General features: G+C 43.7%; 1 protein-coding gene across 4 annotated transcripts in view; it reads right to left on the reverse strand.

Annotated features, from left to right (window-relative positions):
* Positions 1–620: 620 nt before the first annotated feature.
* Positions 621–16,871, reverse strand: part of SIPA1L1 (signal-induced proliferation-associated 1 like 1) — a 193,665-nt gene continuing 177,414 nt past the window's right edge. For 2 of the 4 annotated variants that reach the window (XM_006865565.1, XM_006865563.1), the window contains 5 exons: positions 8,292–8,538; positions 6,203–6,349; positions 5,050–5,164; positions 1,845–1,929; positions 621–1,010 (listed from right to left, as the gene is read on the reverse strand). In XM_006865565.1, the coding sequence (XP_006865627.1) occupies positions 867–1,010; positions 1,845–1,929; positions 5,050–5,164; positions 6,203–6,349; positions 8,292–8,538 (738 nt within the window). In that variant the 3' untranslated portion in view covers positions 621–866. The remainder of the gene's footprint in view (positions 1,011–1,844; positions 1,930–5,049; positions 5,165–6,202; positions 6,350–8,291; positions 8,539–16,871) is intronic. The other 2 variants (XM_006865564.1, XM_006865566.1) reach the window with 2 other exon arrangements.

The raw sequence follows: 16,871 nt of genomic DNA on the forward strand, positions 1-16,871 counted from the left end.
GGGACAAGAAATACACATTACAATAATTTGGAGGAATTCTGAAACCAATTTATGTTTGAAGCCAGGCAGCTGTAGAGAGCAGATTCCAATTTCGTGGGCTCACTTAAGCCACACAAAAGCAAGCATTGGGTGTGCACCTGGCACTGCCTCCCCAAGAAAAGGAAGGTTGCAGGAAGTGATGGCAGGGTGCAGGATGTGGAAAGGGGAATGGCAAGGTCTCTGCCCTCTGAGTTGCTGACTTGCTATCCTTAAAGAACCCCAGCCTGCTGATCTGTAAGGGAGGTCCTCACAGCATGAGCTCATGCACAGAGTCACTCAAGGCAGGTGGGCACTTTCTAAAAGCATCTCCCTTCACCAGGCATTTTAAGAAAGAAGGCAAAGAAATGAACCCTCTCCACTACCCAAATAAACAAGTAAAACGAAACAAAACAAAAAAAAACCCTTTGTTTTCCTAGGAATAACATCAATATAACAAGGGAAAGCTTGGGTTACCTGAAATAGATAAGAGCTGATGGAAATAGAGGCAAGTAGGCTTGGGGGGGACCCTGGCCCCTAGGTCCAATTTCTTTTTAAATACTTAACAGATAAAGATATTGTGCAAAAAAATAAAGACATTCACATTTTAGCAGTTAAACTTTTATTTTACTTTTTAAAATTTTTATTTACTTTTTGATTTTCTTTTCTACAAAAGGCAGATAATGATTGTTGATCTGCAATTGTTGTGGTGTGTACTCCCCAACAAGGGGCAGAGTAGGAAGTTGGGGGAGGTGCTCTGAGAATGCTTTCAATAGCATGAACAAGGGGCTTCAAAGCCCTGGGGAGAGAGCACACCTGGCTCCCCAGACTCATTTCTACATCACTGTTCCCTAGCTCATGTCTATGGTATTGAAGACCCATTCTGTGAACTTCTTCAGCTTGTCCGAGGCATTCTGGGACTCTTCCTGTAACCTCAGGTTGTCCTCACGCAAGTGCTGAACTTCAGCCTGAAGGTGGGCTTTGTCTTCCTTTTCCTGGGAGGTAGAACAAAGTGTAAAAGAAATCAGAGGGGCAGCCAGTGTCTGTTACGCACTATGCAATGGTAAGCATGGGCTTACTTGTGCTTACTTATTCATCTGTAGTAAATATTTTCACAGTTTTTTCCTATCACATCAAAGGTTCTACTTCTAGGTGTAGCTCTCCCCATCCCCACAGCACCTTCCTTCACAGTCAAAGCCTTGTTTCAGATTTACAATCTCCGACAGGGATGGGGCACCCTGTAAGCAAGTGCACATGGGTGACTAGTAAGTAAGCACAAGTCAGTCAGTACTTAGCTCGCTTATTGGGTAATGCATCCCTGGGTGTGGGCCCACCTTGGCCCATTTCCACTCTTCTTTCTTCCAAACTCCTGCTCTAGCCACAGGAACAGTGCTTCACTAGAAGTCTGTCTTGGCATGTAAACATATTCGGGTATATTTTAATGACTCTGTTAATAAGGACTGTCTTACATTTTTTAACTATTGTTTTGGTGGTTGCTGTCCTACCATAATCCACCCCAAAAACAAAACATTCCATTTACTTGGTACAAAAGCCCAGATAGCAATGATGTGTGAGTCTGGACTACTGGTATATTATACAAGGGGCAGAAAGACTGGAAGAGGGCTCAGAAGGGACCGGCCAAGGCTCAAAGGCTAGCACCAAAAAAAAGAAACAAAATTTCCTGTTCTCGTGACAAGGAAAGCCTTCTCGTACTCCATGTTCCAAGCTGTCTGTGACTGCACATACTCCACTATTGCTACTAACAAGGGCTTACAGTTCACCGACAGTCTGCACTGAGTGGGCACTTTGCTTTGGGAATAAGTGTTTACCTTCTTCAAATCTTCCCGAAGCATCTTCAACATGCCTTCCAGTTGGTCCACTTTAGAAGCCAGAGTGGGAGAGGAAGCTTTACTGCTGGGAATGAGAAACAAAAGTCCATGTTGGCAGGAGCCTCCATGGCTGGATGTGTTGTTTTTTAATCTGAGGAGGTGACACTTGTAATAGGAAAAAATGATTTTCAATGTCAAATTACTCAGTATGGTGAACCAATGTGCATTTTTACCTTCAAAGAGAGAATAGTGATCTTAAACAAAGGTAATTCCAAATTTGAACGAGGCAGTAGATTGCTTCCTTTGTTACAGATACTACAACTTCATGATAAAAGAATAAAGGACAATACATGAAACAATGTCAAATTACTCAGTATGGTGAACCAATGTGCATTTTTACCTTCAAAGAGAGAATAGTGATCTTAAACAAAGGTAATTCCACATTTGAACGAGGCAGTAGATTGCTTCCTTTGTTACAGATACTACAACTTCATGATAAAAGAATAAAGGACAATACATGAAACAACCTCTTGGGCAGCACAAGAGGTACTTTCAGGTGGACACAACTGTCAAACAATGAAATGACTCCTCTGGGACCACTGGGATCTCTTTTAGTGAGCTTAAAAACAGGAAAAAGCGAAAACGATGAAGGCATCTGAAAAGATGGGTTGACACAGTGGCACCAACAATGGGGTCAATCATAACAACTGTGAGGACGGCCCAGGACTGGACAGTGTTTTATTCTCCGGCCACCTAACAAGATGAGAAAAAAAGAAGAAAGCCAGGTTCATCGTCTAGGTGCGTAAGGGGTGGTGGTGGTGATGGTGGTGGTTGATGAACACATGACGTGCGTGGGACCAGAGGGATCAGGGAAGTCTCTGGATTGTCTCCAAATTCAGTCATTGGCCACTTGTCCAGTTCTAGGTAAATTATGATGCTCACATCTTGAAAAGTAATTTAAATATCTTAAAGGATATATATACATTTAAAAAATACAACGTGTTTCAAAAGCTGTCAACTTAAGTTTAATGTCTTAAGCTTATATTACATTAATAGCAAAATCCAAGGTGCATAATTTTCTTTTCATTTTTGCACATTTTGTTTAAGGTCTAATAATGTCAATCTCATGAAATACCAATAGAAGAGTGAACAGGACGACGAGAGGGCTGCCCAACTAGCCAGGCAGATGATAGAGAGGACAAGCTTTGCCTTTGTCACCTTTTCACCCCCACACTCCATTCACCTGTATTCAAGCTGCTTTATTCCTGAGTGAATTCCAAACAGTCACACAATCTCAGAACAAACAACAGAGTCTAAAACTTTCCCACAGGGAATAAACAGTTGTCTCTTTCCAGAGGTCAGTGGAAAGACTCTTAGAATGTTTTGAGAATCATGGAACAAAAGATATTTACTTAAAAAATCAAAGTTCATTGTCTCTGAGTTGTGTGTGTGGTAAGTTGAAATCAAAACTGTTTTGTGACATATATATTTACCACACAAACACACACTTCACAAAGTTCAAGCTGAAATTCCTCACCTAAAATGAACTGGGTTGATGTCTTCTGCTAATTCTGGATCTATTTTGCAAGTCCCAAAGGCAAAACTCACAGTGACACGGAGTGTATCCCACAAATGGAATGATCATGACCTCCAAACTTGTAAGAATGGACAACCAATTAAAAACTGACAACAAATGGATTTTCAAAGTCAAGTGGCCAGCTGCCAACTACAACCTTCTGTAAATGGCAGTCATTTCACCAACTGCAATGAATTGTTCAGATCTTAGATGGGTTAAGGAGCAAAGCTATGGTACAGCAACAGCGGTGTTGACTTATGGAAGAGAAACTGAGGCAGAGGGTGGGAGTGGGGTGGTAGGTTGTCCTTCATAAAGCCAGCAAGTCTACTATCCTAGCTCCTGGCAGGGCGAACTCAAGCCATTTCAGGTCGCCAAGATCAAATCAACTCTCAGAAGCTTAGCTTGACTCTGAAGGTTCTTTTAAATGGATTCTCTGTGTGTGTACACATATTTAAAACGCAGATATTTAAACCCATTTGCATCTGTTCTAGCTGTGCTGAACAAAGAAAAGAGTAGATCATCTACCTCATGTTAGGATTCTACAAAGATATAAGAACGGTCAGTTACATTTTCTCTGGAGAACAGACTTTGCTAACTCAGCCATCTCTTTGCTAGAAATTCCATCCCAAGAGGGCACATTCTGCTCCCTCCTGGTTCTGCCAATTGTTTTAAAAAACTTCCCACAGCCCAGCTCATGACCACTCTCTCCACCCCAACAGTCCGAGCCTAAGCCCAGCTATCTGTCACAGTGCTCAGAGCACTTTCCTGGCAGACTGGTTCAGAGGAGAGGCTCTGTGTCCACCATCACTTCCACACTCTACTTGCACAATATATAACTTACATCTCCTGTTGCTGTCTGCTTCTCACCAAATTTCACCAGTATCTAGATTCTTAACAAAAGTGTGGAATTGTGAAATGACAGTGTTCTGCATCAACAATGGGAAGTGTGAATTGCTGAAATGATAGTGTTCTGCTTCAACAATGCTCCCCAGGTGTTCCGTGGCCAACTACTGGGACTTCACCATACACCACCACCACACACAGGTACCCCAAGCTCACCCTTGGGGACTGAGGTGCATGGAGAAAAGTCAGCCTTGGCATCATTAGGTAAAGGCAAAGAGTTCGTGCTCTTCACTCATAAGAAAACCCTCTGAGCCTGAATCATTGCTTATTAACGTTTATTTTACATGTAGTGTTAACTATCCTGGCAATTCAACTTTCTAACGTTATAGCTCTGAGGCAGCAAACTCAGAGCTGCTAAGACACAGGCATGTTAGCAGACCACCAAATGACAGCTGGAGGAGTATCAGAGAAAGCAAAGGAAACAAGCCCAGGAGCCTGGGGATCTCTTGTGCAAATGATTTCTCCACCTAGTTAAGACCCTTGGGCAGAAAAGTATTATGGCACTAAATAATAATGACCAGCCATCACTGTAGCTGTAACTCATCAAGAAGAGTTTAATGGTGTTTACAGTATTGTGTTACACTAAAATGCCAAGTGCCTGGCACTGCAGTGAGAAACTTCATGCAGCTAATCCCAGCGTCTCCATCTCCTCTTCCCCTCATCTGCCGACACTAGTGGGTATGATGAGTGCTGCAGGGTGGTGACCCTCGCCACTGGGTGACCAACCTGCTGTAAGACTTCATCTGGGCCAGAGCCTGGTCCTCAAGCTGATCGCTGTTGGATGCAGCACTCAAGGGGCGATGGTTTTCATCACTGACAGCAAAGAACGAGGCTCTCTGGACTACAGAGGAGACAAGAAACCAGTCAGTATTTTAGAACCATATCCATGGGCCCAATTTATCAAAAGTCACCAAATGACCTGCAAGGAAGTCATCTCTAAATCAATGCACAGAGATGCAGGGAAAACACATCCACTAACTCATGTAGGAAAACTACCATTGCTCTAGCCAGGAGAAGGTGCAACACTGTGGCCTCCCTTTAGAAAGCTGTTGTCAGGGATCCATTTTGATTCCTCTTTCCCCTTGCTCATCAATCAAAGTGGCATTTAAAAAACTGTTTCCCTGGAAACAAGCCTTGCATTACAGTTTGATAATGGTTTCCACTTAGAGAATATAAAATGAGCTAACTAGCATCAGCTTCTTCTGACTTCTGAAATACGGTTTTTCACAAGATGCCTGACATCACCGTAATGGGCTTTAACTTCTGTCCACACCACCCATGTTTCAAAATTAATCAATGAAAAATTTGAGCCAAGGAAACAAACATTTAAAATTTCTATCATTTTTTATGAAGGAGTTGTTAAGTGTGGGAAAGTTGGTTCATACCCATAGCGACCCTGTACAGGGTTTCCGAGTTTGAACCACCAACCTTGTGGTTAGCAGTCCAGTGCTTATCCTATAGCGCCACACCAGGACTCCTTAAGAAATCCTATGGGCAGTTCTGTCCTGTCCTATAGGATCACTGTGAGTTGGAATTGAGTGATTCTGCAATAAAGTGACCAATACTGAAATTTACCATCAAGTCCGTACTGAGGAATGAGCTGCCACCAGCTGTAGTGCTGTAGGAAGAACACTTGATGACCAGAAACACGTTTGGCGGTTCAAACCCACCAGCTGCTCCTCAGAAACTCTATACAGGTTGCTATAAGTCAGAAGTGACTCAATGAAACATTTCCTGGTGTGGTGCTGTAGGATATGCACTTGACAGGAATGTTGGTTTGAACTGCAAGGCTGGTGGTTCAAACCTACCAGCTGCTCCTTGAAAACCACCGGCATGAGCCTGCAAACTCCTGCACTGTTTAGCTCGTCAGTGGACCCACCTTCATAGGCTTTGGCAGCATCTACCAAGTTGGACCAATCCAGATCTGCAGCAGCATCAGGCAAGGGCATCAGGCCAGGGTCGGGTATAGGCTGCCTTCGGGTTTCTTGGATGTCTGTGAGAGAGCTGTCTGAGGCTGAGAACTCTCCTGTAGGAAGGGACAGGAAGGAAGATACTTCTCATACCCAAGGGAGAACCACTCAAGAACCATTTCCTGGTAGCAAAACAAAACCCACAAAGACTTTTTAGAGAAGAGAGGAGCTGCTCCCTAGGCTTGCTGAGGTTGTAAAATTCCTGTTGGCACCTGGAGTCTGTTTCCAGGCTAACAGGCCAGTGGCAGCCACGCCAACATGGACCTGAAACAGGAATTGGCCTCCTCCCACCATCTCTGCCAGTAGTTTCCAGTGAGTGCTGGGAAAGTCGTATACCGAGTTGTCTGTCCGCCTTGGGGCGGCTCCGCTGCATGTCTGTAGTGGGGCCTTCTTGGAGTCCAGGGACTCAGACTGCAAGGAGCAGGCTGCTGGACCCTGTCCAGGGAGACTTGTTCAGACCTGTTCAAGGGGATAGTGCAACTTATTTTTATCTGGAACCAGATGGCCCCTCAAGCCCAGCTATACTGGAGCTTGGGATCTGGTCCACCCTCCCTTATGCTGGGACTGCCAAGGGACAAATATATCCCTGTCCCATGGCTGTCCAGTCTCCAGGGTGGCGTGACGTAACTCTCAGAGTCAGACTATGAAGGTGGTGGCAGGGTTGGTACTGGCATTATTCTCCTTCCAAAGGGCACAGTGGCACCACAGAGGCAGCTCTGTGAATCAATTTTGGATCCTAGCAGAAGCCCATCTCAATCAAACCCCTTCTAAGTGTCAGTTTGTTGAATACCAGTAATAAACCAGTGCAACAACTCATCTTTGCTGAATCTGCAGCACAATTAGCCTCTCTGTGCCTTTTGAGGGCACGCTGTGTCTGCTCAAGTACAAGTAGGCGAAGGACAGAAAGGAAGGGGGCAGGTGGGGTCAGGGAAGTGTAGCTCATGAAATGCAAATTCCTCTAGCAGAGTGCAAACACAGGCGGGCGGTATGCAACTGTGTGGGAAGGCTGCCCTTAGAACCCACACAAGGGAGCTGCGAGCAAAACCCTCCAGGGACAGCAATAAGCAACTCCAGAGGTACCTGTTTACAAGGAGTTAAAACGATTGTCAGTGATGATAGCCTGTTCAATCAGAGGATATTTAGGACTTGTTTTCCCTTTCAAATTACATAAAGAACTGCTCTGAAGTGCAGCTGCTAGTTATTAATGTGCTTAAAATTAGCTAAATTATGAGTAAATGGAAAGCAACGAATACTGCAAGATATTAATGTTCAGCTCTATTTAGACTTGCTCTCACCAAGGGCAAGTAGATGGATCAAGCAATTTGGTGTGCCACTCAAAGCCTCTTTTCTCTGGGGCCCGGATTTCCAGCCTGCTTCATTGGCCATCTGCACTTCAATGGTGGTCATGGCAAAGGTGGCATGGGCGGAGGGACTGAGCCTCAGGGAGTGACCACCGCAGCTGCAGCCTGGCTTTCAGGAAGGCAAGATGAGGTGAGAGGAAGGTGCGTGCTCAGAGGGTGATTCCTACTTCCTTTCTCTTCCACAGCCTGACAATGTTTGTGAGTGGAAGCAGGTTTCCGGGCATCTCTCAGAATGTATAAATCCCTAAAAGGCAGGACCTTCTTTGGACAGAGCCTAGTACATGGCACAAACAAATGTAAAAGAAACAGAATTGAATCTAGCAGTAGCCAACCTAACCCAACTACAGAGTAGCTGGGATGTGTCTGGTTAAAAAACCCAATTCCCAGGCTACTCCTTTGGAGCCAGGAATTCTTGGGTAGGGCCGAGGAGTCCCAGACGCCTCATATGGTCTGTGTGTGAGACTGACAGTTGTACTGCAGTGTGGCATTCCAGGTGGTGAGAGGAGGGCAGGCTTGTAGGCCGCCATCATCTGAGTACAGAAGCAGGATGTCCTCTATGCTGACGGAGTAACACTGTTTCTGGTGACACTAGCCATCCACCAGAGTGTTCTGCTGCTGCTGCTAAAAATAAACTTACCATGCAACGACTTCATCCCCAAGGTGTAAGAAGGTCTCCGCAGTGGAAGAGACTTGGGGAGAGAAGGGTATGTGCTACTGAAGAGGACATCGTTGGGCAGGGCTTGGTCCAGAAGCGAAGCCCTTGAGGTGAAAAAATGATCCCTCTGGCTACTGTAAATGCTCTCATCTGACAAGGTTCTGTGCAGGGCCCGCCTTGAGGTGGGGGTGGTAGGGAAAGGAGACTGAGGAGAGGAGAGTGCATGGAACTGAAAAACAGAAAGCAAAACTAGAAGTCAATTCTGTGGTTCAGACACCTAGTTCTAAGGAGCGGCTGGTGAGCCTGAACCGCCAACCTTGCCGTCCAGTGCATTAACCCACAGTGCCACATCAGGACTCCCTGAAACTATAGCATCACTGAATTAATACTACTGATGCATGTCATTGTGACCATCCCAGCATTCCATTTAATCCTTATAATCATCCTGAGAAATCTGTCCCCATATGATTGATGAGGAACTGCGATTCAGAAAGATTGTATGACTTGAGCAAAAACACAGACTTTAGAGAAAACTTAGTTTAATCTGATCCTAAAATCTTGTTTTTAGCCATGGCACTATATTGACCTATACAGGGTCGCTATGGATCAGAACTAACTCGAAGGCACCCAACAACAAAATAGTTTCCGGGGAAGGTGTCCCTCAGAAGGCTGCGAAGTGAAAGCATGTTTACTGAGCACGAAACACATTTAATAAGTGAAATATGTATTTACTGAAATTTTAGATTGTTGTTAGGGCTGTCGAGCCCATTCTGACTGAGCTCTACAATGAAATGCTGTCCGATTTGGCGCCATCCTCACAGCTTATGGCATTTGAGGCCTGTGGTAGCCACTGTTTCAGTCCATCTCATCTCCATGACCCTCTGTTTTTACAAAGCATGATGTCCTTTCTAGGGAATGACCCCTCCTGATATGTCCACAGCAGGTGAGACAAAGCCTCACCATTCTTGCTTTTAGGGACTATTCTGGCTATACTTCTTCCAACACAGATTTATTCATTCTTTGTTGCTGTTGTTAAGTACTGTTGAATTGGTTCTGACTCATAGCGACCCTGTACAGGGTTTCTGAGGCTGTAAATCTTTACGGGAGCAGACAGCCTCATCTTTCTCCCACGGAGCAGCTAGTAGTTTCAAACTACTGACCTTGCAATTCGCAGCCCGATTTGTAACCACTATGCTATTTATTCTTAATGGTATATATATATTATTCTTTGTCAACACCATAATTCAGAGGTTATCAATTCTTCTATATAGACTTCCTTATTCATTGTCCAGCTTTCCATACATATGGAATGACTGAAAATATCATGGCTTGGTCATGCACCATAATCCTAGAGGTGATTGCTTTGCTCTATTGAAGATACTTTAGAGGCCATTTGTAGCAACATGCAACATGCCAATGCAACAGGTAGGTCATTATTTGATTTCTTAACTGCTGCTTCCATGGACATTACTTGTGGATCCAAGTAAAATGAAATCCTTGACAATTTCAACCTTTTCTTCACTTACCAAGATATTACTTATAGGTCCAGTTGTGACGATTTCTGTTTCCTTTATATTAAAGTGTAATTCATACTGAAGGCCCTAGTCTTCAATTTTTATCAGTAAGTGCTTTAGGTTTTCTTTATTTTCAGCAAGCAAGGCTATGTCATCTGCATATCACAGGTTGTTAATGAGTCTTCCTCCAGTACTAATGTTGTCTCCTTCATATAGTCCAGCTTCTCAGATTGAGTTAAACATGATGAAAGGTCCTGATTTTAAACCATACAGTATCCCCTTATTCTCTTTGAACTGCCCCTTGGTCTATGAAAAGGCACCACATGAGCACCTCACAGTGTTATTCAGTATTTGTTATGATCCACACATGCAAATGCCTTTGCATAGTCACTAAAGCACAGGTTAACATCTTTCTGGTATGCTCTGCTTTCAGCCAAGATCCAGCTGATATCATTGATGTCTTTTGTTCCAAAATTCTCTTTTGACTCCAGCGTGACTTTTTGGCAGTTCCCTGTTGATGTATTTCTTCAACTGTTTTTGAATAATCTTCACCAAAATTTTACTTGCATGTGATAGGAATGATATTAATCAATAATTTTTGTGTTCTGTTGGGTCATGTCCCTTTGCAATGGTCAAGTATATGGATCTCTTCCAGTCAGTTGGACATGTGGCTGTCTTCCAAGTTGGTAAAACTTGTAAATTTCTTCATCTTTGGAATTCGTGATTGGTGCATCAAGTTGAATAACAGTTCCATTGACTGGTCTTCCTTGTAGGCATATGGATATTATACTATCCCCGACTGGTCTCCCTGTAGGCATATGGATATTATACTATCACCGACTGGTCTTCCTCTAGGCATACGGATATTATACTATCCCCGACAAAATAGATTTTGAAATGTTCTTTTTGACAATGAATGTGACATCAATCTTTGTTATTTTAGGAATAGTTGACTATATAATTGTCTGATTTGAAATGACCAGTGCTAGTCCACTTCAGCTCCCTCATGTCCAGGATATCAATTTTTATGTGTTCATTTCATTTTTTACATCTTCCAATTATCCTAGATTCATACTTTTTATATCTCATGTTCCAATTGTTAAAGGATGTATTCAGCTGTTTCCCATTTTGAGTCATGTCACATCAGCAAATGAAGGTCCCAAAAGTTTTATGCCATTCACATCATTAAGGTCAACTGTACTTTGAGGAGGCAGCTCTTCCCCAGTCATCTTCTGAGTGCCTTGTGACCTGAGGAGCTCATCTCCTGGCACCATATCTGACAACGTTCTGCTGCTATTCATAGGTTTTCACTGGCCAATTATTTTAGAAGTAGAAATCCTTCCTTCCTGGTTGTAGTCTGGGAGCTCTACTCAAACTTGTCCACCATGGAAGACCTTACCGGCACATGAAATACCTATGATATAGCTTCCACATCACAGTATAACAAACGGACAGACAAAGGATACCAAATAAGAGCTAACTCTTGATAAGCATTAACCACTTTCTTGCCCATGGTTGACTTCAAGTCAATGCTGACTCATGGGGACTTTGTATGTACCAGAGCAGGGCACTCAGGGACTGTTTATTTTAAAGAACTAGATTGCCAGGTCTTTCTTTCAAGGTGTTGGTAGAGGTGCTTGAATTGCTAACTTTTTTGTTCATAGTCAAGAGTTTTAACCATTTGCACTACTAAGGAACTCTTAACCTAGATATATTGTATGCATTTTGTAGATGGGTTTCCATCATGAAATAAAGTAAACACACCAGATGGGTGTATTTCTAGTTGATGTATTTTGCTCTGGTGACCAGATTTGATTTGATTTGAGATTTTTTTCTGCATATAGTCAGCTTCTGAGAATCCCCTTGCTGGAGAAAGGACAGACTTGTGAGTAATATTTAAACCTCCAGCAACCTGAACGCTGGTGGTATTCTGCACATTAATAATGAAGCGGTTTTACTTGTATCTCTGAGACTCCTGTTCACCTTGGCAGGGAGAACAACATCCAGAACAGGTGAAATGGGAATGGGAGGTCGGAGTCACTGTTGGCAGAAAGCCACTGTGGTATTTTCCAGGCCACTTTCAAGGGGAGAGACATAATGCTATGGCAACGGCTCCACTAGGAGGTTGACTTCAGAGCCAGAAATAGAGTGCTGAGACTCAGGTCCACTCATGTTCACAAGTGGGCTTCCATTCAACAAGCCAAGGGTTATCCAGGCTGACGTAGTCCACACTGAAGTATGCACAGTGGCTGTATAAACACAAAATTATTATTAAGCAAAAGCATTATCAGTAAGCTTGAGGTATACCCAATTGTGTAAAAATAATGTTCACATAAAAAAAAATCACGGTAAGTTAAATTCCTGGTACATAGGCACTACTTTACAAGCTAGGGTGTTCTGAGAAATGCTTTGCAAGGTTTTAAGGGAAGAGAACTTGGTGTGAAGGTGACAACTGCTCTCCTCACTTTACAAAGAGAGCAACCCTCTTAAAGGTTAAGTGACTTGCTAATTGAAACTTTTTCAAAAAACCAAAACGAAACCAGATCATCTCTTTTATCCTGCAAGGTTCAAGGTGAGCAAGTAAGGCCAGAGCTGAGCTCTCCATGTTCAAAAACTGCTGCCAATGGTGCTATGGGTGAATGCGCTGGACGACAAAATCCTGTGAACCACAAGGTGGGAGGTTCAAGCTCACCAGCCGCTCCTTGGAAAACCTATATAGGTTCATAATGGGTCAGAACCCACTCGATGGCACTTAACAAGTTTAGCTTCAGAAAAGCGACTTCCTTTCTGAGTGAGTATTCCTACCCTGGCTAGTTTTCAGAAGAGACATTTCCCACCAACTGGAATTTTCCGCAATTGGGGGAAATAGTCACGTACTCCCTCCCAGGCAGTGTGCTTTATAAAAGTTGTAACAGCCAGCTCTAAAGGAAGGCAGGGAGGGAAGTGGGAGAGAACAACCTGTCTGGATGCCTTCTGTTCACTGAAGTACAACAGTGTTCATTCTGGTCCATAAAACCGGGCTGGAACCTCACTCCAGCCCTCCATGGACAACCCCAGTATTAAATAAAGTATGTTGATCTAGCTGGCTCCTACGAGCATCCCTCTTACAGACCATGGCTTTACCCAGCACTGTCAGCAGTGATGGAGTAGCCAATAGGAAAGGTAAGCACAAACTAATCTGCAGTGAACAGTTTCACTGTTTTCTAACATGTCATTGATTAGAGGTAAGCATAAGAAAGCCCATGCTTACCTCAGTTATGGAGTAATCCACCCCAGACTGTCAGCCCCCATGACAAAATCGCTGAGGGGGTGTGTCATACCCAAAGGGATTTCACACAGTAGCCAGATAAGGAGTTTTCCAACTGTGTTCTCCCAATGAGCCCTGAGTGTCCCTTACAGCACCACTGCTCTGGGAGATGTTCAGGGGACCCAGGTGCCACACCACATCCTGCCCCTGCCCCTGCTGGAGAAGCTCTCCTTTCACAGCTGTACACACTGGGCTTCTGTGTGTAGTTTCATTCAAAAGAAAAGGTCCAGAGCTTTGTAAACATCTGGGAGAAGCCCTGGTCTACTCTGTCTGCGTCAGAGCTGACTTTTTCAGAAAGGCCTGGGAGGCAGTGTCTTTCTCCTGTTCTCTCACTCTGTCCAGTCCCCTGGGCTTTCAGTGACACATGCTACCCCACACTGCTGCCACATGAAGCCTCTTCCTTTAGGTTGTTGGCTGCTACGTGGCATTAACGGTTTGCACTGGGCCCTGCTCACCTGCTACACTGTATGGAGTTCTAGGGGAAAGAAAGGGAATCCTATTACTGGCTGCCAGTGACACTTCTTAGAAGGTTACAGTATTGCCGTTTTCCTTGAGCTCCACAATATCTACGCGGAGCCCTGCTGCCGCCAATGTCCTGGCCACAAGAGTGCTGCCAAGGCCTGCAGCAGACAGCCCTCTCTGCTGATACATGAGTTGGTTTTCAGAGGCTGGCAGGAACCCTGCCATTTGCTATTAAAGATTGCTCACAGGTAGGGTTTACTCTCAAGAAAGCAAGAAGTGTGGCATGTGAGTGGGTTCCAGGTTTCACAGCTCAAAGTTGGCCACTCCTAAAATCCTGAAGCCTGATGCAGTGGCTGGGTGCCCACGCTTAGCCTGGGAGACTTCTCAAGGGCAAAGTGGCCTTCCCGACACAGCAGAACCACAGCCATTCAGACAATGAACCTCAGAAGACACCTGGAGCTACTTACTAGAACTCTTCTGAAACCAAACCACTCAAAATGGATGGAAACGGAGAGAAAGCAGTATGCCCAGCTCCTGCTATTCTCTCCAAAGCAGAATCACTTACTTTGCAAAAGCTTTCATAGTAAGATAGCCACAGCATTAAAAAAGCAGCATCCCTAGATCAAACAGGCATTTTAGAGTAATTCTGTTTGGAAACAAAAGCAGACGTAGTTTACCTTCAATTACTTCCATCCCAAGCATAAATTGAAAGCCTGAGAGTTTTAAGCTCGCCCCACCTTTCCAAAACTGCTAAATCAGAAGAAAGATTCCTTTCACAGTTTTAATTTCCTCTAAGCTCAGGGGGAAAATCTGAAAATCATGTTTTATTTTGAATATGATACAGGCAGTTCCTGAGTTATCAATGTTTGACTTCGGTAGAACTCGTATTAAAAACCAACCTCTAGTAAAACCTATGGAGTCTGGTGTGGCACTGTGGGATAAAGCAATAGGATCACAAGGCTGGTTGGAACCATAAGGTTGGTGGTTCAAACTCTCCAGCCACTCCTCGGAAACTCTATACAAGGTCGCTATGACTCATAGCTCTTAACAACAACAGTAAAACCAAAAATGTGAGGAACATGCAATGGTTTGTAATACTAAGTGAGCACTACTTGATAATGTGCATCAAAACACTATTATCACTGTATTATTATGTTAAGTCTGGTGACACTGCATTGGGCTAACTGCAAGGTTGGCAGTTCATACCCACAAGCCACCTCGAGAGAGAAAGATGAAGCTGAATTCTCCCATGCAGTATAGCCTCAGAAACCCTTAGGGTCGCTATCGGTCGGAGTAGACCGAAAGGCAGTGCATTTTTGGTTTTGGCTATTATTATGTTAAAGTTGTTGTAGCATATCTGGAGATGTTTCTTCAGTGACTGTTATGCATTGACAGTTGTACTATTTACTAAAATATTCGACTAACTGAAGTAAGACCCAAACCAAACCTAATTGTTCCTACTTTGCATCACATATGACTTAAAGACAGATTCAGGAACAGAACTTGTTCATAAATTTTAACACAATCCTCGGTTTTGATGGATAGAGAAAACAGTTTCAAGTATTATCTTCTGCAAGGTTACCAGGGAAACCACTTGTGCCCTAGATGATGACTCAGAACTGTTAAGTGCTGGGTTATAAAACAGGCTTTCAAACCGCTTCAGGTACAATTGAGAAAGCAAAATTGGAACGGACTCAAATTTTTAAATTTTGGGTGATGTGGAAATGATAACTAGAACAGGAAAAACGATGGGCCCAAGGCCTGGAATGGGAGACTGAGAAGAGCCCGATGGGGGGAGATGGGACTGTTGCCAGAATAGGGGTGAGTGGGACACCATCAGAGCAGCACAGCCAGTCGCCATCTTTGAGCAAGGCAACATTTTCTGACTGTGCTGTTCAAAGGATTGGTTGCTATGCAATTCACATGCTGCCCTTGTTTTTTAAGAGGGAGATTAAATTTCTAGTTGGGGATTGACCAGTAATTTTTCCCATTCCAGATACCATCCCGGCTCAGTCACATTATACAAATTCAAGCCTGTTCAGTTTTGCTTCATCGGCCATGAGGAATTAAGAACTAGTTCAAAGCCCTGTTTATAAAACAGAAAGTCCAGAAATCAAGAATGGCTGTACCTTTAAAATGACTCACTATATTAATGTTTGTTGTTGTTAAGTACCGTGGAGTCGGTTCCAATTCATAGCGACCATGCACAGGGTTTCCAAGGCTGTAAATCTTTACAGGAGCAGAACACCTCATCTTTCTCCCGTGGAACCACTGGTAGTTTTGAACTGCTGACCTTGAGGCTAGCAGCCTGACTCATAACCACTGCACTACCAGAGCTCCTTATATTACTGTTTGCAAATCATTTATTTGTCAGGAAAACTTACTGATTCTTGGAGTACATTTAATTCCTATACATACTAGCTTTTAATTTTAGGGGTGTATTTGACCTATTTGGGTGTCTTGGTGTGGCACTGTAGGATCAGCACTGGACTATGAACCAGAAGGTTTGTGGTCAAACCCATTAGCTGCTCCTTGGAAACCCTACAGAGGGTCACTAAGAGTCAAAACTGATTCAACAGCACTTGACAACAACAAATTTGACCTATTTGAGGGAACACAACACACATCCATGCAAGTACGGTGACAGGAAAGCCTCCATGTGACAAGACCACAGGGCTCCTTCAGCCCACGGTGCCTCTTACACTCAGATCCTAGTCTGAAGATGGTACATGCTTAAGGAAATAGTCTATCTTCCAGTTTCAACTGAGTCTCAAAGCTCTCCCTAAATTCAGTGATGCTGTAGGATAAGCACTGGACTGGTAACTGTAGAGTTGGTTTGGCAGTTCAAACCTGCCAGGCACTTATGGAAACTCTATACAGGGTTGCTGTGAATCGGAACCAACTTGATGGCAAATAATACCACCACCCACCAACAAAGCCACTTCAAACAGACTACAGATAATTGACCTAAGAACCCAGAGAATGCCCTTCAGGGGGTGAACTCCCTTCTCCTAGGACTGGCCAATACACACAGGTTAGCGTATACTCAGACCGAAATACTTTGGGGTCCAGCCCAATAAACACCAGTTTCCATTTGGGGGAGGCTGGTGACAAATACTGTGTACCACGACTTGGTAAATGACATCTGTTAGCCGGTCAACAACAACAGCCAAGAGTGAGATGGCATTCATTAGAAGACATGGGTAAAGTAGTGTTCTCCCATGTAAACTATCACACAATTCACAATAAAACATAAAAAAAATTAAAAAATAAAGAAGA

The sequence above is a fragment of the Chrysochloris asiatica genome, unplaced genomic scaffold (assembly GCF_000296735.1).
Source record: "Chrysochloris asiatica unplaced genomic scaffold, ChrAsi1.0 scaffold00079, whole genome shotgun sequence".
Taxonomy (NCBI): domain Eukaryota; kingdom Metazoa; phylum Chordata; class Mammalia; order Afrosoricida; family Chrysochloridae; genus Chrysochloris; species Chrysochloris asiatica.